We start from the raw sequence: 26,243 nt of genomic DNA on the forward strand, positions 1-26,243 counted from the left end.
ACACAAGAGTACTTCATTAGAACGGAATTGGTAGAATTCACACAAGTACTGATTATAACTTCTCTACAAACAATGACCTGAATAAGCAGTAATACTCAAGTTACTCTAGTCAATTAACAAGGCAGGTTTTTATGGGAATCATCTCAAAGAATTAAAAATTTTTTAAAACACTAAAAATATTCACTAGTTATAAACCACTCCACATGCAAAACTTACTACCCATTTGGGCACTATTAAAACATCCTCTTCTGTCACTGTGAAACTAGTATACATTATAATAATTTGTAACTCAAAGGAAAACTGCAGGCTCTTACCAAGTAATCACCAGGCTTGATACCAAAAAGTTCTCTGAAATAGCGGAAGGCAAGAGGTGCATACGTCTTAAATCGGAAGTCAGGGTAATGATGAGCAGGAGTGAGATTGCTCCCTTCACTGAAAACAAAAACAAAAGTAAGCTGAACGCAATTATTACTGAGCAATTTTTAACAACTTCCTTCTTGCAGCTAGTTTTACTGTAAAGCTGCCTAACTCAACCATTGGCCTTCTGAGACAAGAGTCATAAATGCAATAAACCTCATATCACTGTGTAATAGAAATGTCTGTGAGAGACAGAATACTGCCAGCAAATTCCTTTCTCCTGCCTATAAAGGCAATTACTATTTTCACCACCCATATCCATTTGCATAAAGATCAGGTTTAAACTAATGCCACAACTTCTGATAGCCCTCCAAGGTAAACCATTCTAATGGCTTACCAACACAGGAAGGGTCACCCCACCTCATGTAAGCTCTTACAAAAAGTTTGGAAGTCAGTACAGCAAAACAACTTCACACTAGTTTGGTGACCTGAACTGGTTTGCAGGGGAGTCAGACAGATACTAAGGACAGCACAGAGGGCAGAAGTGTGCAGCCAAAGCAGTGGGAAGGAAGCAGGACTATGTATGTTTTTTAGTCCCAGCAAACACTGACTGATTCAGCCTTATGTATGAAACTGCATCCTCAGCATCAGTCTCTTCTGCAGGCTAAGTGCAGTTACAGTATGTCTGTCTTGCTAGTACAGTCCAGAATTGGGAAGCCACTCTGGCTTTGCTGACCTTAAAGTGTTTTTCTGTTTGTCTGCCTGTCACATCACATATTTTAACCCCCCTCAATCTAAACCAGCACTAGCTTACATGCTCAGTTGGTTAAATAGGAACACAGGGTACAGACCCTTTGGGGAATTCTGGAAAATGGTATGCAGTTACATGCAAGATACAGATTCAAACTAAAGAGGCACAGACAAAGACTACTAGGATGACCAGACTGGATGACAGTCTTCCTTAAGAGGGGTGGGGAGGGAAATCATTGTAGCCTCCTTAGCTGTTTTCCTTGTTTTATATACCATCTCATTGTATTTTTAGGCTGCAGTTGTATGAGTCTTGAGATGAATACTACATGATTTAAGCTAAAGGAAAATGTCAGCAGCAAAATGCTGCCAGAAGAAAAAAATATATACTGCCTGTGGGTTCATTTATGATGGAAGCTAAAAGAAGGCTTTTAAGCAGAAGAGTAAAGTGCTACACTATGATATCAACACAAACAGGAACTGTTTTTAGACAGCTTGGTCAGTCTCTGAACGGTTTGATAAATAGATGAGTACATAATCCAAGACTTGACACAGTTGCCAAAATCAGCTCTTCCAGCACTTCTTTAGTCATTCACCCTAACTAAATTATTCAGAAATGCAGCATGTACCTCTATGCTTGGCAATAAGACTATCGAAAGTATACAAAGAAGGAAAGAAAAAAAAAAAAGAAAAAAGCTAGGTATTCACACAGGTATGAAAAGGAATAAACTCTAAGCAACATTCCTACAAAGACTATATTAAGTATCATGAAAACACTTAAGAGCTTTGATTCTGTACAATTAGTGCTTGTCCTATGAACTTGTCACCTTCCATTAATAACAATTCGATGACAGAAGTCTACCCAACCCACCCAGCTGCCCCTGCATGCATACCACCAAAACCCAACAGAACTGAACTGCTGCTAATTAAACAGTGTGACCTGGAGAACTAGCTTTTGCAGGCTCCAGAAATGCATATACTTTAGACTCTTGAATAGAAGATGAAAGGAGGGAAAAATCCACCTGATTTCTGCCTGGAAATCACAAATAAAAAGATGGTTGTGGATGACCAAGCATGCATACATACAAAAGCATTAAAATACTGCAGCTTCTTGCAGTGCTAAACCATACAATTAACAGCTAGTGAAGGCTGTGTAGTCCTAATGAACTTGTCTGATAACTTTATAGTCTACTGTATCACAACTCCAAGGTATTAAAGTCAAATCCACATGTATTTTATTGTTCCATTACATAGTAAAAAAATGGAAATCAATAGGATACTAGGCTGAAGACGGTAGTTTTTCTTTGCAGTTAAGATTGGATATTGCTTTTTCTTATAAGGTCTTTCAGCTGCTGAGAACACTGCCAGTCTTGTCTGACATTAAGTTTTAAACACCTGGATGCATCTCATTGACTTTTTGTGCAATATGAGGATGCCACAGGGGTAATATATAGCTATACTGGGAACCCGGAGGGCATATTTGTAAATGTATTTAATTGTTGTACGATGTGGACAAGAACAGAACAGAGTGTTCTCTGCCAAAGCATCACATCATTGTCAGGGAAGATTAATCATCTAAACTTTATAAAAAAGCCCTACCTTTCAGTACATAAATACCTTCATAAATCTGCTTCCTGCAGCCATAACTCAAAAGCTGCTTTTGTGAAAGCATGGCAATAAATAGATTACATGACCTTACTACACCAGAACATGTACTGTTGTTGGAACTTCACCAGGTTGAAATGAAGATAGGAGGTTTGCTATAATACCACGGGTCCAAGCCATTTCATAAGTGCATAGAGAGTAAAATGACCAATACTGGGTCTGTAGGTAGACAGGAATGCATAGTCAGTGGAAATTTATTCCAGAATAATTGCAAAACAGAGCAATTATTTTGGAATGGCACCTACCCAAAGGGCAACTCCATGTATTTAGAGCACATGAGCTTACTTTATTACAGATATGACAGTCAATTTCACTATGCAGACAAGTTTCCTTGTTTTTTGTAAAATCATCTTTAAAAATCCCTCTTACTGGAGGTCTACAGAGCTTTTTATCATACCCTACCATTTGTGTTGAACATATGAATTAGTTTCAGCTTCATTGCCTAATAGAACAGTTTACAGGATCCCAACAGTAAGCTCTTCTGTGATGCAAGAAGCAAGCTTGACACAAACTTAAGATTTCTTGGTTACCTCTCTGGAAGAAAATTCGTAAGGTTTCCTTGTTGCTACTTTTAACAGAAAAAGCACCCTCACTTCCAGTAATTTCCTACAGTAATGGAAAACCTTCAAACGCCTTGTGGCTGAGTATGTCCTTGCTCTTACCTGAAAAGGACAGTTTCCATTGTATGGAAGGCTTGATGTAAATACATCTCTACCTTATTTAGACATGCAATTATTCACCTTCCACTCTATTAGCTCTTGAGAGAATGTATTTTGTAGTTCCTTCCCACATTTTCTTGGTGCATTTCACAAGTGTGTTTCACTCTGGCTGGGTTAAAGCATATGTGCAAAGCACTACATATAACAACTTTTAATCAGGCTAGGAAGTTCCATGGGGACAATTATGTCTTTGAAGTTGAACAAGAAAAATACCCATGATCTGTTGACAAAAAACCTTAATCTGCAAAATAGAGCTTTAGACATAATAGAAATGTACTCCATTAAAAAAAAAAAAAGTGGCTAACCATATAGATATCTACATATAGATAATTTAGGGCACAGGTCTACCAGAAAAAAAATTAAAGGAAAAATAAAGGCTTTTAATACCAGCTTTGATTCTGCCAATCTTGAGGAATTCAAGTCTCTGTATACGAGCTATGACAAACAATATAGGCTTTGGAAAGATTAGGAAGCAATTGTAATTTATGAGGTATTTTAATAACCTTAGCTGTAAGACCACACAAAAGCAAAAGATTGGTAGGTAGAGTTAAAAAAAAAAAAAAGAGAGATTAAGCTTACTACGCGAGTTTGCTTTAATACTTAAATTTTTGGGGTTTTTAATTTTTAAATCAAGCACACCTAGAAATGACAGTATGTGCATCTTAACCTGTCTCTTAGCAAATGCTGAGGGTTGATTTAAGTGCAGGTGGTGTAATTATATTTTTAATGGCTAACCCTGTGGCTTGCAAAAATTTTGCTAAACAAGACACCCAGATATGTTTCTTGGCAGCTTTTCTTTACTATGGCCTCGCCCTGGTAGGATGTACTCAGGAGATAGCAGACCTATCTGAAGGGGCAGAGAAGGCTAGCTGCATCTCTTGGTAGCAAGCCTTTCACTGCAGAGCAATGTTAATAGGCTCTGATGTAGCTGTTTACAAAAGAAGTAGTCACACTGTAGTTGTGGGCCCATGTATGTAATGCAAAAAGGCTGAAGAGGAGGAACACCTCAGTTCTCTCATGTGATAGCACCTCTTTTTTAAATCTTATAATCAAAATAAAACATCTAAAATTAAATGCTTCCAATATTAAAAACTGAGAGCATCCAATCTCAGTTTCACTGTTCTTGGATAAAGCTGCTCTTTTACCATACATCAACATGTGTTTAAACTCTACAAACTGTACCAAATAAATACATACTGAGAGATCAGGTAGTGCTTTGGAGTATTCATCTCCTATATATCATTTCAGGAAAGCAATTGTTTCCCACATAATGGAAGTAGGTATTATGGCTACCTGTACAAATAGGTGTGTGTTTGGTTTTTTTCATACTGTGGGATAAAGTCCAGCGGTAATATCCTTGTTTCTCACTGTACGTTCTCCTATACTTTCGGTTACTACATGCTATCCTGAGCAGTGCCCTGCAAGGCAGCTTTAAAATAAAACTATGAATAGTAAATATCTTCAAAACAAGTCCAGCCAATCTTATCTATATAAAAGCTGAACATACAGACATTTTCTTATGATGATGATATGACTATTTCACAACCAACTGGAGATGCCATTAAAGCAAAGGATCTCAGAGTATTTTAAAAATAGTTTAAGTATGTCTACATAACCACTGAAGTATCCAGGTTATCACAGGTTTACCAAGAATCTGACACTAACAGAAGCAGTGAAGACCAGTAATTCATAATGAACAAGTTTTTGCTTTTGTTGCCACACTATCCCCATTTCAAATACTATTTTTTTTTTTTGCAAACAGAAATGAATTCCTCCTATCTGTGCTATCACTCTACTCACAAACCATAACAAGTGTGTCAAAACTTGGGTCATCCTATGCATCTCTGCAACCAAAGTGCCAAACAAGAGTAGCAGTGCTTTATCAAAGCCTTCAGGCCACTTTCTTATCTGTCTTGTGAAACTGCCGAAGTGGAAACAAATACAGTGGCATAAGTTACACAACAAGCATTAGTGTGAACATTTGAGTACTATTCACACCAAGCATGCAGAGCATTCTGTACTACTTTAATTACAAAGACACTACTTAACCCATAGGTAACCTATGATACAGGTTTGACACAAAGATATTTCCAAGGGCAAGCGTCAGTTTTCCTCATTTTTCTAAAGCATTCTTCAAAAACATACCAGAAAATAGCGCACTTCAGTTTTAGATGTAGGGTAAAACCCAGACTGGTTAAAATATGTCCAAGGTTTTACTTTTCTTAGTACTTTTGACTACTTCTTTGGGCTGTCATCCAAATACTATCATAATACAATACTAAGCTTTTGACATTAAACAGCAGAAAACACTGAATAATCTTTCATTAGTATCACAAGAAAGCAATTCGTAATTGAGCCAGTTCACTGTACAGATGACTGTAGCTACAGGGTGCATATACAGGTCAACAGCATCTAACAGACCTACCAGTTAAACTAGAAACCATAGCAAGTGTTCTCAATATGCAGGGTCTAGACCCTGAAAATAAAGTGTATTAGCAAGAGAAGCACACAAGACTGATTAGCAGCTTGCTGCAAAAAGGTCAAACTCAAAGCTGTGCTTAGCAGCAGCCTCCATCTAAGAAAACAAAAAAGAGACAGAGCCTGAAACATACTGCCTTGCTCCAAACGCTCTGCATTTCTGAAGCTGTATACAACTGACTAGCCAAAGTTAGGTTGACAGAACTGAGCAGCTTCTGTTTAGCTTCTCAAGCATCACCGTAGAAAATGTGCCCACTTAGTATGTGTCTGCTGGAAGAACTTAGCAAGGCGCCCATATTGCCAACCCACAGGCAGCTGCATGGCCCCTTGGCCCAGCTTGAGCCACCGCTGCCTGACACAGCTAGGCTTATTAGCTCAGCAACGAGCCTTGCTAACCATGGCCACACTACTTGGAGCCAGCTCCACACTTGAATCAAACAGCTGTCAAAACATTGCTGTAGCCACACTGCACAAATAACTGATTTGAAGACAAAACGTGCCACCACGAAATTAACTGGTTCCAACCAAGGAAGTCAGGGGCACAGAGCATAATGCGGGAGGGGGAGAATATGCCCCACACAGCTGAGCCATAGGGCAGAGCATAGAGAGTGCAGGCAGGAGGCACAAACTTCCCACTGAACCCTCCAGCTACTGCTGCAGCAGTACCAGCACCAGGTAAGCAACTCCGTTGCTGGATTTCCAAAGCAGCGTTTAAAAGCCAGAAGAGAGGTTACTTGGAGTAGCTCCCCCTTGGTCTCACTGTATTCAGGGAGCTGGGTGGAGACTTTGGGCACTGAATCTTCAGAATCAACTGGGTTACTGCAGACTGCATTTCTTTCTCAGTCCAAGGAGCATATTTGCATAGTGGCATTTAAACTCAATCTGGACAGTGGTTCTCAATGAAATCCTTTATAGCAGTCCCTAATAATACCTCACTTAGTTCCCAAAACCAGCGCATTATAAACTCCTGGGCAGCCCAAAGAGAAAGGAATGAAGGGGATGCCACAATGAGAAGCAGAAAGTGACAAAGGCACTTTGCCACCCCCTCCCCCACCACTACAATGTACAAATGAAAGCAAGCACCTTTGCCATTCAAATCCACCCACTGTACAGCGATACCTGTACTTCACTCAAAGTCACTTCCTGAAATAAACATCTAAATGAATCTGGGCTGAACTCTGACCAACTTAACCCACTTACAAAGTAACTCTGGACCAGGCATAACCTGCAATCCATGGAGTTATTCCTGATTTACATCAGTAGCTCCCATAATAAGCAGGGCAGTTATGTTCAGGTCTGAACTGACCACTTCTTTTCCCTGGCATTTTTCTCCCTCCTTCATGAATCCCGAACACAGCTGGAAGTGTTTTGCTGTGGTTACCGAAGCTGAGGTACAGGCAGTGCTGAGGTTTACTTCAGGGGCTGAGATACGCAGAGACTATTTACCTTCTGCAACTGATAAAATTTATGAACAACTGTTGACTATTTTCCCCTAACAGTAAAAGGGCACAGGTAACACTATTTTGCTCGCTGGTGTGCAGGCTTCTGTTTCATTGTATTTCTACCAGCTCAGGTCTATTTTATTACTACCACCATAACCACACTCCTGTTGCTGTCAAAGCAGCAGGTACACCTGCCTCTGTAAAACAGCTGTCCTCTCACCTCACTGTCAGACCCAGATGAGGCAAGGTGGATGCAGGGAAAACATGGGAGGAAAGTGGAGCAGGACAGCTTGCAAAGAGGGAGGTTGCTGTGAATTGGCCACAATACAGGGGGAGTTCAGCTAACATCCTGCTTGGAGTTGCAGCTGAATTATGCACACCCAAAGCAAGTGGAAAAATGCTGCTCCTTGCTTGGCAAGCGCCTGCTTTCAGCCCCACACTTGCTGCACTGTCAACTACCCCAGGGGTGGGAACACAGCCCCAGCATTTGCCACAGACTGATGCAGACGGCACTGGAACAGAGTGAGGTTCCAGAACGCCTGCAATGCATTGATGATATCATCATGTGGGGCAATACAGCAGAAGAGGTTTTTGAGAAAGGGAAGAAAATACTCCAAATCCTTCTTAAGGCCAGTTTTGCCATAAAACAAAGTAAGGTCAAGGGAACTTCCCAGGCAATCCAGTTTTCAGGAATAAAATGGCAAGGTGGACACCATCAGATCCCAATGGATATGAGCAACAAAATAACAGCTATCTCTCCACCAACCAGCAAAAAGGAAACACATGCTTTCTTGGGCATTGTTGATTTTTGGAGAATGCACATTCCAAATTACAGTCTGATCATGAGCCCTCTCTACCAAGTGACCCAGAAGAAGAAAGATTTCAGGTGGGGCCCTGAGCAATGACAAGCTTTTGAACAAATTAAACAGGAGATAGTTCATGCAGTAGCCTTTGCGCCAGTCTGGGCAGGGCAAGATGTAAAAAATGCGCTCTACACTGCAGCCGGGGAAAATGGCCCTACCTGGAGCCTCTGGCAGAAAGCACCAGGGCAGACTCAAGGTTTACCCCTAGGGTTTTGGAATTGGGGATACAGAGGATCCAAGGCCTCTATAATCCAACTGAAAAAGAGATATTGGCAGCATATGAAAGGGTTTGAGCTGCTTCAGAAGTGATTGGTAGTGAAACACAGCTCCTCCTGGCATCCCGACTGTCAGTGCTGGGCTGGATATTCAAAGGGAGGGTCCCCTCTACACAGCACACAGCTGATGCTACATGGAGTAAGTAGGTCACACTTATTACACAATGGGCTTGAATAGGAAACCCCAGTCGCCCAGGAATCTTACAAGTGATCATGGACTGGCCAGAAGGAAAAGATTTTGGAATATCACCAGACGAGGAGGTTATGCATGCTGAGGAGGCCGCACTGTATAATAAACTATCAGAAAATGAAAAGCAATCTGCCCTGTTCACTGATGGGTCCTGCCATACTGTGGGAAAGCATCAGAGGTGGAATGCTGCTGTATAGATTCCTATAGGACAAGCTGCAGAAACTGCTGAAGGAGAAGGGGAATCGAGACAGTTTTGCAGAGGTGAAACCATCCAGCTCGCTTTAGATATTGCTGAATGAGAAAAGTGGCCAGTACTTTATCTCTATACTGACTTATGGATGGTGGGCAATGCCCTGTGGGGGTGGCTGCAGCAATGGAAGCAGAGCAACTGGCAGCACAGAGGCAAACCCATCTGGGCTGCCCCATTGTGGCAAGATATTGCTGTCCGGGTAGAGAACCTGGTTGTAAAAGTACATCATGTAGATGCTCAGGTACCCAAGGGTTGGGCCACTGAAGAACATCAAAATAAACAGCATGCGGATCAGGCTGCTAAGGTTGAAGTGGCTCAGGTGGATCCAGACTGGCAACATGAGGGTGAATTATTTATAGCTCAGTGGGCCCATGACACCTCAGGCCATCAAGGAAGAGATGCAACATCTCTTGACAGGCTTGTGATTGAGAGGTGGACTTCATCATGGACTCTATTGCACAGGTTATCCATGAATGCGAAATATGCACTGTGATCAAACAAGCCAAGCGGTTAAAGCCTCTCTGGTATGAAGGACGATGGCTGAAATATAAATATGGGGAGGCCTGGCAGATTGATTATATCACACTCCCACAAACCTACCAAGGCAAGTGCCATGTGCTCACCATGGTGGAAGCAACCACCGGATGGCTGGAAACACATCCCGTGCCCCATGCCACTGCCCGGAACACCAACCTGCACCTTGAAAAGCCAGACTTATGGCAACATGGCACCCCAGAAAGAATCAAGTCAGACAATAGGACTCATTTCCAAAACAACCTCATAAACACCTGGGCCAAAGAGCATGGAATTGAGTGGGTATATCACATCCCCTATCATGCTCTCTACAACTACCTGAAAGGAGCTTGTAGCGAGGTGGGTGTTGTTGGTCTCTCCTCTCAAGTAGATAACGATAGAACAAGAGGAAATGGGTTCAAGCTGCGCCAGAGGAGGTTTAGATTGGATATTAGGAAAATTTCTTCACGGAAGGGGTGGTCAAGCATTGGAACAGTCTGCCCAGAGAGGTGGTGGAGTCACCATCCCTGGAAGTGTTCAAAAAATGGGTAGATGTGGCACTTTGGGACATGGTTTAGTGGACATGGTGGTGTTAGGTTGATGATTGGAATGATGATCTTAGAGGTCCTTTCAATCTTAATGATTCCTAGTTTTTACTTTCATTATAAATGATCCAGCCACCAAGCCAGGAGGCGTGGGGTTGCTACTCTACCTTTAATTGGTTTAGTGGCGGAGTTGGTAATGTTAGGTTAATGGTTGGACTGGATGATCTTACAAGGTCTTTTCCAACCTAAATTATTCTATAATTCTATGCACCAGCCTCCAGGAAAATTGAACTATACAATGGACTGTTAAAGACTACCCTGAGAGCACTGGGTGGTGGGACATTCAAACACTGGGATACACATTCAGCAAAAGCCACCTCGTTAGTCAACACTAGGGAATGTGCCAAGCAAGCAGGCCCTGCCCAATCAACACTTTTACATACTGTAGAAGGGGATAAAGTCCCTATAGTGCACATAAAAAAATATGCTGGGGAAGACAATCTGGGTTACTCCTGCCTCAAGCAAAGGCAAACCCATCTGTGGGATTGCTTTTGCTCAAGGACCTGTGTGCATTTGGTGGGTAATGCGGAAGGATGGGGAAGTCCAGCGTGTACCTCAAGGGAATTTGATTTTGGGTGAAAATAGCCAATGAACTCAATGGTATGATGTTAATTGCTATATAATACTGTATGGCATCAATTCTATATGCCATATCAACAGTATTACAGTGAGAATCACCCAGAATGAACTTTGATGAAACTGAGCAAAGTGCAGTAGTGATGGAACCAGAACTACCTTCGGCATGCAACAATCCAACACCACACACCACCTCTCCTGCTCTGAAGGACTGTGATGACAGATGGAGCCCAAAGTCATGGACTGAAAGAACTCAATGGACATTTTAGAGGGATGGCCCATAGACTAAGGGAATGATATCTGTGTGCATATATCAAAAGACAGGAAAAGTGGTGGTGATTAATTGGAATGCATTGGAAAAGGTAGAACCTGTGCATGACATAGATGGTATAGAATAAGGGGTGGATACTGTCCTGGTTTCAGCTAGGACAGAGCTGAACTGACCAAAGGGGTATTCCATACCATATGACATCATGCTCACTATATAAACTGGGGGGAGTTGGCTGCAGGGTAGCACTTGCTGCTCAGGGACTGGCTGGGCATTGGTCAGTGGGTGGTGAGCAACTGCATTGTGCATCACTTGCTTTGTATATTCTTTTATCATTAGTATTATTATTATTATTTTCTCTTTCTCTGCTGTCCTATTGGACTGCCTTTATCTCAGTCCATGGGTTTTACTTTTTTTTTTCCAATTCTCTCCCCCATCCCACCAGGGGGAGGGTGAACAAGTGGCTGTGTGGTGCTTAGTTGCCGACTGGGGTTAAACCATGACAGAAGGACTTGAAATTTGACATTGCTGTGCATTAGCATGAGAGATCAGGTGTCATGGTTTTAAGACATTGCTATGGCTAGCCAATTTTTAGTTTCACAGAGAATGTTATCAACAAATGCTCTTCATAGAGAGGCTCTTTGTTACAGTCAGGATGACTCACTATGTTATACACTCCTGCTTACCAGATACCTATGCAAAATAAAGTTATGCTGCTCTGGCCATTACTTTCATTTGTCTAATTTTCCTCATTGATTTATTTATGTATTGGAAACTGTCCAGAAAGGTGCTACTAAAGCTTTTATAATAAATTTTATGTTAGTGCAAACAGGCTATTCCTTCTCCCTTTGTTTTCTTTTTAAGCCACAAGGGATCTCTCCCAGCTCTCCCTTAAAATCAATACAAAATAGGGAAATCTAATTTCTGAGTGTACATGCATGTAAGTTTCACAGGAGAAAAGACATATGCAATGCTATTGACTACAAACCATTTTATTTTACTTGTTCCTCTAAAACTATGTTAAAAAATAAAAGTAGAGATGAGATTTTTTTTCACGAAACTGTGCTATGTAATAAAAGTTTTAGCATATATGTTTAATTTATTTCCATGAACAACAAAGCTGATATCATAGCCAAAAAAACTACAGAAGCCTGCATCACTGTCATAATCACACACTTCACAAATACGATGGCCCACTCCCTCTCACTCCATTTTTCAGACCAATAAAAACAGCTACATGATATGCAAATTTCTCAGATGTAATTTCAATTTTTTTAAACAAACAAAATTTTGCAGTGACAGTGTATGAAAACACATGCACACAGTCAACTTCCCTATATTAACCTAATCTACAAGATTACAAAACTGTGCACAAACCTTATAGTTAACACCAGAACAAGGATATGAATACCCTCAATTACTAGGAACTAAAGATTGTAATCGAAAATCTTCATTTCACATAAGAAATAAATTTTCTTCTCCTTAAGGGATATCTCAGTTCAGAGGAAAACAAGTTGAAAGCAAATCTACATGAGGAGAGATCAACTTTAAAGTGCCTGCAATTATTTTGCACATTGTCAGTTTAGCTTTGGTTTAGTGGCATCAGTAATTTTTAAGGATTGTAAATTATTAGAAGCCATTTATGAAGCAGCATTCAACTGCACATGAACAAAACTTTGAAAAACTCATAGAAAGCATTCCCACATTCAGGGAATACTGCATACATAGCATGCCCTTGCAGAAATGATGGGCACTACTGGTACTTAGCAGTTCTAAGAACCCAGACAACACTGAATAGAGAAAGTCATCCTGGTTTTGAAATACATTTTTCCTAAACCTTCTTCATCCATTCCTAGCATATGTACTTGGAAAAGTTACATAGCACTGTGCTTCAGCTTCTGAACCCCCAAAATGAGTATGAACTTGATTTCTTTCATCAGCATAACTGTATTACTATAAATTTTACATCAATAACTTGGCAATGATACAAGCTGAAGCGGCCAAATGCAAAGCAGTAAAGGTGCACAACCTCTAGTCAGCTAGTAAAAGCTGAGCCTCATCACAGGCTAAAGTCCTGGCTAGAATTTTATAGTGTAAATTTTTATATTAGTCTTAACGCTGCAGGACTTGAATTTTTCATAAATTCTGACAACACCTCAATAAAATAGCAAGTATTATTCTCAGTTTTTAGAAACTAAACTGAAACTACACAAACATGTGAATGTTGGACATAATACGTAATTGTATACAGATCCACAACTCACTTCCAACTGTAATTAAAAGCTCCTTTAATTGAAAGTACCACAATTACTTTCATTCTCTAGAAGTGACAAGTCTCAAATCTTTAGTTGAAGTGTGATCTTCCCAGTTTTCTCCCTACCTTCATTTTCAATGACAACATGAAGACAGGATAATTTCCAGGTTTTCATACATTAAACTTATTCTAACCCTGTTTCGTTAGAACTGGAAAACAATCCTTGTTTGAAATATCTAGTCAAGAGTTTCGTTATGAAATTCTATTGAAAATAAATTGAATAGGCTTGTCCTTACCTGGGTAGGAAGACACTTTCTACTACATAGAAGTCTTGCATAAGAACATCTCTGTCCGGTCTTGATGTCAGGTTTCCTACTGTGTATCCTATTCCCAGCTGTATAGCACCTTTAATAGCTGAGGATGCAGTCTGCAGAGAAAGTAAGAATTCAAGCATGAGTTTGGCTAAAAAGAGATATCTGTTCTTTATTTGTAACATTATATGCCAAACTGTTAATCATTTTCATAATAATGCCATGTCATCTTTACCTCCTGGACCTCAGAGACACGACCGCTTTTCAATTAAAAGATTTAAAAGAAACACTATGTTGTAGCAAAAGCTACAAAAATCAGTTCTCTGGTTGTACAGACTGAGACTTTTCAAATTGCCCAAATAATTTAGACATTGGGTTCTAACTTATCATAGAATCACAGAATACCAGGTTGGAAGGGACCTTCAGGATCATCTGGTCCAACCTTTATTGGCAAAAGCACAGTCTAGACAAGATGGCCCAGCACCATGTCCAGAAAAATCTTAAAAGTGTCCAGTGGTGGGGAGTCTGCCACCATTGGATTATTCCAGTAGCTGATTTTCTCACTGTGAAAAATTTTCCTCTTGAGTCCCATTGGAATCTCCCCAGGAGTAACTTCTACCCATTACCCCTTGTCTTTTCCATGTGACTCCTTGTAAAAAGGGAGTCTTCATCTTCTTTGTAGCCACCCTTTAAATACTGGAACTCCCCTAGGCCTTCTTTCCTCAAGGCTGAACAAACCCAGTTCTCCCAGCCTTTCCTCATATGGCAGGCTTCTCAGTCCTTTGACCATCTTTGTGGCCCTTTTCCAGTCCCTCTCCAGCCTGTCCATGTCTCTTTTGTATAGCAGGGACCAAAACTGAACACAGAATTCCAGGTGTGGCCTGACAAGCGCTGAGCAGAGTGGGATAATGACTTCTTTACGCTCTTGTTGATGCAACCCAGCATCCTGTTGGCCTTCTTTGCTGCAGCAGCATGCTTTTCACTCATATTGAGCTTGTTGTCCACCTGGACCCCCAGTCCCTTTCCACAGAGCTGCTCCCCAGCTGGGTAGATCCCAGCCTGTGCTGCACTCCTGGATTATGTTTTCCCAGGTTTTTCCCAGACCTTACATTTGTCTTTGTTGAACTTCCTAAGGTTCTTGTTAGCCCACTCTTCCAACCTATCCAGGTCTTCCTGGAGGGTGGCTCTCGCTTCCAAAGCATCCACTTCCCCAGTTTGGTATCATCGGCAAACCACATCAGGGTACACTTGATCCCATCATCCAAATCCCTTATGAAGATATCAAACAGTGTTGGGCCCAATATTGATCCCTGGGGTACACCACCTGGTGACAAGTTGCCAGTTTGAAAAGGAGCTATTTACACCATCCTCTGGGTGTAGCCTGTCGCCTAGACTGTAATGCATCAGTTTCTCCAGGAGGAGGCTGTGGGAAACCGTATCGAAAGCCTTGGAGAAACCCAAGCAGACAATGTCCACCACTTGCCCCACATCAACTGAGCAGGTTCTTTTGTTGTAGAAGGCAATCAGGTTTGTCAAGCATGATTTGCCCTTGGTGAATTCCATGCTGGCTTTTCCCAATCACATGCTTCATTTGACTTGCGATAGCCCCAAAGATGATTCATTCCATAACTTTCCCAGGGACTGAAGTAAGACTGATGGGCCTATAATTTCCTGGATCGTCCTTTCAGCCCTTCTTGTAGATGGGGGTGACATTAGCCTTCTTCCAGTCTTCTGGGACATCCCTCGATCTCCACGACTTCTCAAAGATTATGGAGCGCGGCCTCACAATTGACATCAGCCAGCTCTCTTAACACCCTTGGGTGGATGTTGTCAGGGCCCATCAATCTGTAGGGGTCAAGCTCCTGTAATAGTTCACATACCGACTCTTCCTTCACTGATGGTGGGTCTACATTTGTACCAACCTGGATTTTTGTTCCCAAGGCCTGGGGCCCAACAGTGCTGGTAAAGACAGAGGTGAAGAAAGTGTTGAGAACCTCTGCCTTTTCAGCATTGTTGGTAATTAATTCACATCTCCTGCTTAGCAGCAGGCTAATATTTTCCTTCTGTTTCTGCTTGTCATTTATGTACCTGAAGAACCCTTTCTCACAGATTTTTTTTGACATCTCTGGCCAATTTCAATTTGAGCTGAGCTTTTGCTTTTCTAACTGTATCTCTGCATGCCATGACAATGCCCTTGTAGTTCTCAATGGGTGTTCGTCCATTTTTCCATCTCTGGTACACTTCTCTTTTGGTTTTGAGCAGACTCAGAAGTTTGCAGTTAAGCCAAGGGGGTTTCTTGCTCTGCCTACTTCCCTTACCTTTAGGGGGGATGAACTGGTTTTGTGCTTCCAGGACAGCATTCTTGAAAAACTCCAAGCACTCACTACCTCCTTTATCCTCCACGGAAGCTTCCCATGGAATCCCTCCCAGCTGAGCTCTGAGCAAGCTGAAGTTTGCTCCTCTCAAAATCTAAAAATCTAAAACCTTTGTCTTAGTACTAACCTTCAGTGCGGCTCAGCGGGATCCCAGACTCCACAATATTGTGATCACTGCAGCCAAGGTTATCACTAACTGAGATATCACAGAAAAGGTTTTCTTGGTTTGTGAGTAGCAAGTCCAGCAGTATCTCATTCCTGGTTGGTACATCTAACATGTATGCGGAAGCAGTCCTCTATGCATTCAAGGAACTTGATGGATGACACATGAGCTGCTGTATTGTTCTTCCAACAAATGCCTGAGTAGTTGAGGTCACCCATAAGAACAAGGTTCTGTTGACCCGAAGCTTGCTTAAGTGGCCCAAATATTGCTTCGTTGGCCTTCTCATCTTGGTTTGGAGGTTGGTAGCAGATGTCTACTTTAAGATCCCCCTTGGAGATGACCCCTCTGATCTGGACCTAGAGGCATTTGATAGGGCTTCCACAATCACTGTAGCTGACTCACTATACATTCAAGGTTCTCCTTAACATAGAGCATAACTCCTCCTCCTCTTCTTCCCTGCCTGTCTTTATGAAACAGCCTATAGCCATCCATCACGATCCTCTTAAGACATTTCCAATCTAACTGGACATTCAAACTGCTTCAGGAGTTTGAAACAGCATGCATTACCTTCTGGAAAAAAGAGTCACAAATTCCAGGCAATTGTACACACATATCAAGGCATCACAATGCAGGCTAATGGTTTAAATGCAGATTCTGGATACAAATGTATTTATGGAGTTCTGCTTAACTGTCACTGCAAGAGGTACATTAACAGGGGGGAATCCAGAGAGAAATGAAATTGATAAGGAAAGAAAAATCTCTATATAAGAATCTATACGCATAGAGTGAAATGACTTAAATTCAATGAACAGGGCTTGCAGGGGACAGAAGGGTTCAAAAGGACAGTGCCAAATGCTGATAGATCCTGTATATTCATAAATTGACTATCTCTGAAACTCTCTCATGCTGACTAGACAATCCAGCTGGATAGATTAAAAAAAAAAAGGCAGAACTGAGGCAAAATAAGAAATTAGTCAGGAAAGGAGTATCTTCCTTCAGCATGGTGTTTTCACCATTTTGAAGATATCATTTTGGTGCCTGTTTTCATGTTTTACCTCCCACCCACCAAACAAGCAAGAAACTGTATCAGTGGAAGCAATGAACAGCAGAAGTGTCATGGTCAGAACTACTTCAGCACTTGAACACAAACATTTCAGGAGTGGGAATGACATAAGAAAGGGTTCAAGTACACAAAACTACTCTTGCTATAGTTCTCAGAACAGTGTATGCTAGAGTGACTGCTTATTTTTATAAAAGGCAGAGATGTGTAGCTCCTAAATAATTAAGACTGCACACCAAACAGAACTTGCACTTGCATAACAGTTCAGAATAGGCCATTTGGTGGGAACAAGCACCACCATTCTTAGACTGCTACTTTGACTATTAAAAAGATTTGGCTTTGTGTGATAAGAAGATTCACATTTTTCCTTTCTTAAAAGACCTCCATTCATGAATGATTAATGCTCAACAAAAACAGTAATTATGTAACTTTGATCAAACTCATACACATCCAAATAAGACTTTCTGCTTCATAGCTGGATGCCCATCTTGTTTGCTGCCACAGCAAGGCACGATGTCTGAAAGAGCAGCAGATAGCACAGTACTACTTTATTAATGAGAGAGGGTAAGCCATTCCAAAAAAAAAAAAAGCCAAACCCCCAAAAAACCAAGGCAGGTAACCTGGCAATGTGATTTCAAGAGAACTCTGGATCACCTTTCAAGCTCATAAACAATTTCTGCAGGATTTCTGCAAATTCAAAATAAGACCTACAGTCTCTGGAAGGCAGAATGTAAGGCCTTCTACTAGTATGGTGCAGACCTTACCTACAACATTACCTTCTTGTTAATTTCCACTCCTATTCAAGAGTGCCATTAGTAATCACCCATCATTTCTGCAGCAATCACAGCAATGGACAGAAAGACAATGTTATGAAATCATTCAGGGTACTTCAACAACTGTTTTAAAACAAACTGATAGCAGTTACAGCATGCTGAATACAATTGCTGGTGCAAAGTCAATTGTTTGTGAACCACTGTTATAAGTTAACCCGAACAAAGGCTGGCCACCCAATACTCCCTTAGCAAATGACAAGGTTTTGTTTTCACAAGCCTTAAAATGAAAACAAAACAAACCTTGGTATTTGTCACAAACACTTGTCTTGGTGTAACTTCTTTATTATTATTGTTGTGTGATTAAGAACAGAATCCAAGGAAGAGATAAAAAAGCTGCTCCTCAAGCCTTAGGGGAAGTGTTCTTGATTCATCCACTTCACTACCACAAAAATATATTTATTGGAATCTACAAATGCAAATAGAAAATTAAACTCTCATGCATTTCTCCTTACTCAGGCACCTTTTTTAATGCGCATGAAGGCAGGAAAACCTTGTTTCAAATGTAAGCCCTTTATGTCTTCCAATTCTTCTTAAATACCATCCTGCTGTAGGGAAAGCAATAAAATTTAGCAACCTTCTGTGCTATGAGTTCTTTCTTTTAGAAAGTGAAATATTTTTTTCTTCCTATTAGCCTCATGGGGAGGTTCAGAAAGTAGCCCTGAGTCCATGTATCAGCTGTAACTGTACAGCTGGCAGCATACAGTGACTGACTTGGATCATTTAACCTATTATCAACACCTTCTGAAGCTCTTATAAATGAAAGGATCAGAATAATCAGCAGGATAAACAACTTCAGCTGATGAATTTTAGACTATGAAACTAACTGGATTTACAGCAAATGGTGCGCACTATGACAACAACTGTCTTTGCTACCTTAAGGGGCACAACAAAGCAAAAGTTTTACCATCCTCCTTTTGCTGATTAGGGTATTACTGTCTACTGCACAGGTGCCTTGGTGGTTTTTGTACTGACAATGAAGACAGAAACCCATAAAAACATTGCCAGTTTCAGATTAAAATACCTTTTATTGGCTCTGATACTGTAGATCCTAATGTGCCAGGCCAGGATCTGTCCTCCTTGGCAACATATAACAGCATAAACTTGAATGGGAGTAGGCACGCAACTTCATCTCTCTCAGACCAGCCAAGGTCTTACTGACTTACACTGATCTTCACTTCTGATGCCACTGTTGAAAAGGACAGACCAACTCTTTCCTCTCCAGCCCCCAGAATCTATGCATTGGTACTCTTTCCACTGTACCAGCAACAATTTCTGTGTCCAGCCAACCCATTACAAAAGAGCTGATGCAACTACAAGTTTTCAGCGGGATCAGTTCCCTATTTCACACAAGCACTAATGTCAGCCACCCAGATCAGTAAGAAAAATCACACCCTCACACCATAAAACAAATTGGACAGGGCTTATGTTTGTCTTTCTACTGGCTGGAGGAGGACTAGTGAAGTCTGAACCAGCAAAAAGCCTACCTCCTCAAAATTATGTGTCATCACCTCCTAAACACATGTCAGTGGACACTGAATTTATGCTAGCTCAGTGCTTTGTACCGTACGGCCAGCACACTCTTGTCTTGGTAGTGGGACCCCTGCATATCTCTCCAATCCACAACAGGTACAGTTTCTGCCCACTCTACGTTTTCAACAAAAGTTAGTCCAGGAGAGAAAAGCAAGACTTTCACACAAATTCAGGTTAAACTGTACCTTATGCAGATGCTGAGAAGGAAAACATGAAGCTGTATGATTAAGTATAACGTAAATTACAGTTCCTGCAGCCATGGAAACTGAGAAACTGCCCATTCCCTGAACTACTCCCGGTAGAACTATTCCCAGTGAGAAGCAGGGGTCCGTACTGGGACCAGTGCTATTTGACATCTTCCTCAATGACACAGACAGTGGGATTGAGTGCACCCTCAGCAAGTTTGCAGACAACACCAAGCTGAGTGGTGCGGTTGACACACCAGGAAGACGACATGTCATCCAAAGGGACCTGGACAAGCTGGAGAGGTGGGCCTGTGTGAACCTCATGAGGTTCAACAAGGCCAAGTGCAAGGTCCTGCACCTCGGATGGGGCAACCCCCAGTATCAATACAGGCTGGGGGATGAAGGGATTGAGAGCAGCCCTGCAGAGAAAGACTTGGGGGTACTGGTAGATGAAAAGCTGGACATGAGCCAGCAAAGTGCACTTGTGGCCCAGAAAGCCAACCGTATCCTGGGCTGAATCAAAAGAAGCGTAGCCAGCAGGTCAAGGGAGGTGATTCTGCCCCTCTACTCTGGTGAGACCTCACCTGGAGTACTGCGTCCAGCTCTGAAGCCCTCAGCACAAGAAGGACATGGACTTATTGGAGCAGGTCCAGAGGAGGGCCACAAAAATGATCTGAGGGCTGGAACACCTCTCCTATGAGGACAGGCTGAGAGAGTTGGGATTGTTCAGCCTACAGAAGAGAAGGCTGCGAGGAGACCTTATTGCGACCTTCCAGTACTTAAAGGGGGCCTACAGAAAAGATGGGGAGAATCTTTTTAACAAGGCCTGTTGTGACAGGACAAGGAATAATGGATTTAAACTAAAGAAGAATAGATTTAGACTAGACATAAGGAAGAAATTTTTCACAATGAGTGTGGTGAAGCACTGGAACAGGTTGCCCAGAGAGGTAGTGGAGGCCCCATCCCTGGCAACATTCAAGGCCAGGTTGGATGGGGCTCTGAGCAACCTGATGTAGTTAAAGCTGTCCCTGCTCAGTGCAGGGGGGTTGGGCTAGATGACCTCTAAAGGTCCCTTCCAACCCAAAGCATTCTATGATTCTATTGCCCCACAGTGCCGGTATTACACAAAGCAGGTAGGGACATTTCTCTTCCACCTACCACCAGTTGCCTGTTAAATGGGAACAGATCAGTGAAGGGAAAAGAGCTGCATTTCAGGAAGAGACGTACTGGGGATAAAGTGCTCTGGGAGAAGTCCCACAATTTCTAAACTGTTGAGACAAAAAGCCTCCCAGACAGACTCTGCCAGACCCAGCTCCACATTCAATGAATGGGATCACCCTACCTCTTTAGATTACTCTATATCCAAGTAATAGATTAGCAAATAACAGAGGGATTTGTTGTAATGACTTTGTTGTTTTCACCTCAAGCTACAAAATTCCTTCACTGTTATCTCATAATGCTTAGGTAATTCCACCTGTAGTATTCCCACATTTTTTATTTTAGTCAGTCTGCCTTGCTGTCCACAATATGAACATACTCAAAATGAAACTTAATTCTTCCTCCTGTCTACTGCTTCTCCACAGTTTTATCCCTACATATAAAAGCCTAAATTGTCTTCATTCTCATGAAACATACCTTTGCCCGTTTTTGTCTAAAGTAACTATATATTTTCCCTGTATTTGTTGTACAGCATTGCTAAAAGGCCTGTAGAGATAGAAAATTATATGCAGTCATAAAGCACAACAGGTTACAGGATGAAAACAGAATACAATACAGAACACAGACAGTTAGGTACATGGAAAATCTGCATCACTGATAAATACTCTAGCACTAGATGTGCTGTCATTAACTACTGTTCTCTACAGGTGGGTCTTCCACTTGCTCTACATCACTTCAATCTGAAAACCTTTTTCAGAGTAGCAAAATAAATGAGAACTTAAATCTTTTCGAATAAGGTATTAAGTTTGTGCATGATCGCATGAATGTACTAGGTAGGGCTTTAACATTGCTTTTCCTACAGCTAATTGCTTTTAGGCTAGTTCTATAAAATTTTGATTTGTTATTTTCATTAAAGAAAGGTATTAATCAGACACATATATACCTATGTAAAACCAGTTTATATTCAGATAACAAAAAAAATCAACTGAACTGAAACTATTTAACAATTGTGCAAGTTAGGGACAAGGCTACTGAAAAGATTGGAAAAGTCTGTCCTTTAAAGAAATGGAAAAAACCAAACCAACCCAAAAAAACAGGGATGACAAAAACATAAGTACTATAGTTCCAGAAAGTATATTATACTTTGCTCAATAATTATTTCCATTAGAGTGTGAAGGTTGTAAATGGCTGGCAAACCTAACTAACCACTGATGTGATGGTAAAGGATTGGTTCTGAGTACATAGTGCACAAAGACTTCAGAGATGGTAAATAGTTTTTTTTTCTTTTAAACAAGTTTTCTTGTATTTTCTCCATGTTTCTATGGGACTACTAATGACAGAAAACAAGTCATTTAACAAACCATGAGCAGAGGGGAGCTGAGTGGGATGCAGGCTTCATTTAATTTAGTAGAAGTTCCCCTCTACTCTCATTCACGAAGTTATTTTCCTATTGTTTTAACGCTCAATTGTTCTTTGCTAAGTCTTTATGCATTCCACACAAGCAGCTCGTGAAAAAGGTAACTAACATTCTTGCCTTCTTTAAAAGTAGACATCCTAGGGACATCCTTTAGGACTGCATGGATAAACTTTGTCCTTGTTTATCTGTTCTCCCTTTTTATAACTCATATTATTGCAGCTGAAGTTTGGCCTATGAACTTTCTGGGGCAAAGATGGTGATTCTTCCATAAGACACCTGTCTTATTGCAGATGCTATAAAACAATGAAAAAAAATGAACTCTGCCTTAGCAGCTCCACCTCATTACCAGTCTGGAAGGCAAGATGGTATTTGCTTTCTTTCACCCTCTGTACTACTGTCATTCAAAGACGTTTTAAAAATCTGCTTAACAAAATGCTAGAGATACCTCCTATCACAGTTCTGTGCAAGACAGGGAGAAAAAGGCATGTGAGCAGAACCCACCACTGATTAACATTGTTCTGTAGCCATGTTTCCCACAATATAGCTGCCATTAGTTCATTTCTTTCTACTACTGTCTGTGGAGACGCCTCATCTCTCTCACCAGTCCACTCTGCTGCTTGGTGGGTTTTAATGAACTGGACTGGTGTAGGATAGCTGCCTTCCTTCAGGCATTGCTCTCAGTGAAGTTAAAAAACATAATAAATGAAATCCACGGGGTCTCACTTGGTCAAAATGATTCAAGCCACATGGTTTAGGCCAGATGTGAATTTTCTACTACAAGTAAACATTTGTTCTTCAGTTATGTTGGTTACCAGAAGTACCAGGAATCCACACACGCTATCACTCCCATGCAAACACAGTTTATCTTTTCCAGACTCCTGAAAAGATATTAAGCCTCCATAAGTTGTGTAACCCCCTGAGCCAAACCACCTGAGGAGACTGCCTGTTGAAAAACAGTATGTCTTCTTCAAGCAACATTTAAAAAGAGCTCTCTTTGAGCATTAGGAAGTTGCAATTAGATTCAAGATGCATGTGTGGTTATTGCCTAGTCCATTGCTTCTGCACTAGAGCTCTCTCATCTACTAAGTGCCTGCTGTGCTTAGAGTCCCTTTGAAATAACACTACTTGCAGCTGCTTCTGCAGAAGCTTCTGGAGATGGCTACCCCATCTCTGCATGCTCTCTGCAGCTGCCACATTTGAGCTATCAATTCCCTTTAACATTATATCACAAACAGGGACATAAAAATAGACTTACAAGAAAATCCCATGTACTGAACTAGTTTTACTGTTTCTCCACAACTTGTAACCATGGGTCACTACAGCCACAGTACTCCTTTACTCTTCCTTCACACTGTTTTTCTCTCTACCAAATGTTTGCCCAGCTGCTGCAGGTCACACTTCATGAAGCTGGACTTCTGTCCATCACACTCACCTCCAGATCTTGCTGCTGGGGGGCAGGGTCTGTGGGGGGTGAATGGCTAAGTTATTCTTTCTTTCTACAGAACAAAATTACCTTAGTGCCATTAGTCTGCTTTGCAAGAGGCAGCTGTGACCTCCAGAGGAAAACTCTACCCTATGTCTTTCTTATAAGGCAATCTGTAATTCAAAATAACCAGAAAGACAGGTATTTATTTGTACAATGCAGATATAATTAGAAATGGTCCCATTAACCTAGAAAAATAAAAGCCTGCAGTGAAGAGTAGAAATATCCAGGGTGTATCTCTTCTTTCAGAAAGCTGAAACTATAGCGGTCTATGCCGTGTTCTTTTGTCATTCTTTTTCTTTGCACTCTAGAGCAATGGCCGAGTACAAACTAATGCAGGACTACATGCTGCCCTATATAGTGTTGGTGGTGCTTTCTAAATTACACATATCAATAGCTGTGCTATTAAAATATAAACAGTAAACCTTATCTTTTTCTGGCATACTATGCTGAATGCTAATATAAATGAAGATCATTAAGCAAGTGCAATTGATAATACTGTATCTTTTTTTCCCTTTATATAATTACTGTCTGAAGTTGGTGAAAGTAGTTTTCCTGTAGTTCTTTGAATAGTTTTAACAACTTTGTTGGGATGCTCTGCCAGGAAACAGTGAAGACATCCACACATTAGATTCTTCCAGCTCAACTGCTATCAGAATGATTTTCTGACCCAAACAGAACGTGATTTCCCTTCATGTTCCAGAATTGGATTCAGGTGACTCCATGGCTTTCAATTCATTTTTCCTCCATTTCAAAACATTTATGCCAAAGTTTCAGGAGTAGCCATGAATCCAAGTGCTTTGGTTCTTCTCTCTGTCTCTCTGAGAAAAAGAATTTGAGACCTCTAAGTTTGGTAATAGCCATTGCTCCAGACAAAGCCACTAAAACCAGTCATTTCAGTATCTCGGCAGATGTACAAAGTGCTCAAAAGTCTGCCGCTGAAAACATAGGTCCCGGTGCAACAAAAACTCCAGTAGCGAAGTTTCAATGTCTGCAAGCATAAGTACCCTATGCGCAGACATTAGATGCAGGGCATAAGCCAACACCAGAAGTGATGCAGCAATGCTGCTCATACATGTTTGCAAGCTCTAACAATAGGTAGCTGGTTTCCTTTATTCACGCAAATTCCCTTTGCTCCTGGGCAAAGTGACTCACACTTATGATACACAGTTTTGAACAGGTTACACAAAGTGCTTGTCATATGCTAAGCAAAAGAGCCACGAGATATGTAATAACAAGAAAACAAAGTCTAATTACATACATATGTGGCAGCCTTCAGATTACAAGCACAGATTTTGGTAATCCAGTAACAGGTTTACACAAGTGCACTATATACACCCGCTTTGTTTTCTGGTATGATTTTCTTCTACACACTTAGTGTGCTTTGACAGACCTGTCTGTGCTCTGTTCTTGTCACCAGCTTAGTATTAAGCATCAGGATGCTACTGAAATCTGTTTTGTCAGGAAGCAGATTACATCGCAATGCAAAAGCTGCATGTGTGTCAGCAGCTTCTTACAACAAAGTCTGCAAAATATCAGGAGGAAATGAAAAAAAATAGCGGCTATTGCATACTCCAGATCTCAGTGACAAGACTGTGATGGATATCCAAGAGAAGCTACAGTCTGGTGACTGCATTTTGTTGCCAGGCTCCCTTGCTACTTTGCTTAGGATCTTCAAGCACGAAATGGAGCAAATAACCACAGCCTCTCTTCCCCCCACCCTCCATTTCTCTCTTTCTGAAAAAAAAAAAAACCAAACCAAACCCAAAACAAAAAAGACCCCAAACCCAAATCAACCCAAAACGAAACCAACCAAGAAAAAGCTGGCCACAATTTGCATAATTTAGGATTTCTTTGATCTCAAAGTTATTTGAATCCTCTACCTTACAAGCTGCATTGAACATATATCTGTGAAGTTTTTCTTCCATTAACTAAGTTCTTTGATTAGAGTGACTGAAATTTTTTAGGTGATATTCACACTGTAAACTTAGCAACTTCTTGAAATTTACAGATACAGAGAAAACCCAGGAGAACTTTCAGAGATTATAAGTCTTGTAGCAAATGACTGCAGCTGAACAGCCCAACAGACCCACCTTAAACAATACCATTTTAAAGAGAGGATATACAAGGGAAGGTTGTGGTTTTCAAAAGAAAAAAAAAAACAAAACCGCAAATAGAAAGTTCTATTCCATCATCTCTCAAGGACTTTGACTAAATAATATTAGACAATTAAAAACCAGAAGAGCACTGATGTCAGATTGCAGTGGCAGAAAAACTAAAAGCTAAAAAAAAAAAAAATAGAGCAGAGTGAAGAAGCATGATTTATGATAGAAACTGTGCCACTGCCTTGGTCTAGTTATGCATTTCAGAGCCTGAAAGGATGTTGCAGTAATGCTTGTGCAAGGCCTCGCACAAGGTTTTAGTAACATAAGACATTTTCTTGGAGCTCCAAGGTGTTTACATTCATGCTGCTGGCAAGTCAGATTTTCTTCTGCCAGGGAAGTGGGCCAAAACTTGACTATTGTA

General features: G+C 41.0%; 1 protein-coding gene across 1 annotated transcript in view; it reads right to left on the reverse strand.

Moving 5' to 3' along the window:
- Positions 1-26,243, reverse strand: part of PIP5K1B (phosphatidylinositol-4-phosphate 5-kinase type 1 beta) — a 109,409-nt gene that overhangs the window by 47,565 nt on the left and 35,601 nt on the right. The window contains exons 4-5 of the mRNA XM_075725899.1: positions 13,499-13,629; positions 315-432 (exon numbers count right to left, since the gene is read on the reverse strand). Coding sequence (XP_075582014.1) covers positions 315-432; positions 13,499-13,629 — 249 coding nt within the window. The remainder of the gene's footprint in view (positions 1-314; positions 433-13,498; positions 13,630-26,243) is intronic.

Source organism: Pelecanus crispus, chromosome Z, assembly GCF_030463565.1.
Source record: "Pelecanus crispus isolate bPelCri1 chromosome Z, bPelCri1.pri, whole genome shotgun sequence".
In the NCBI taxonomy this organism is placed as follows: Eukaryota; Metazoa; Chordata; class Aves; order Pelecaniformes; family Pelecanidae; genus Pelecanus; species Pelecanus crispus.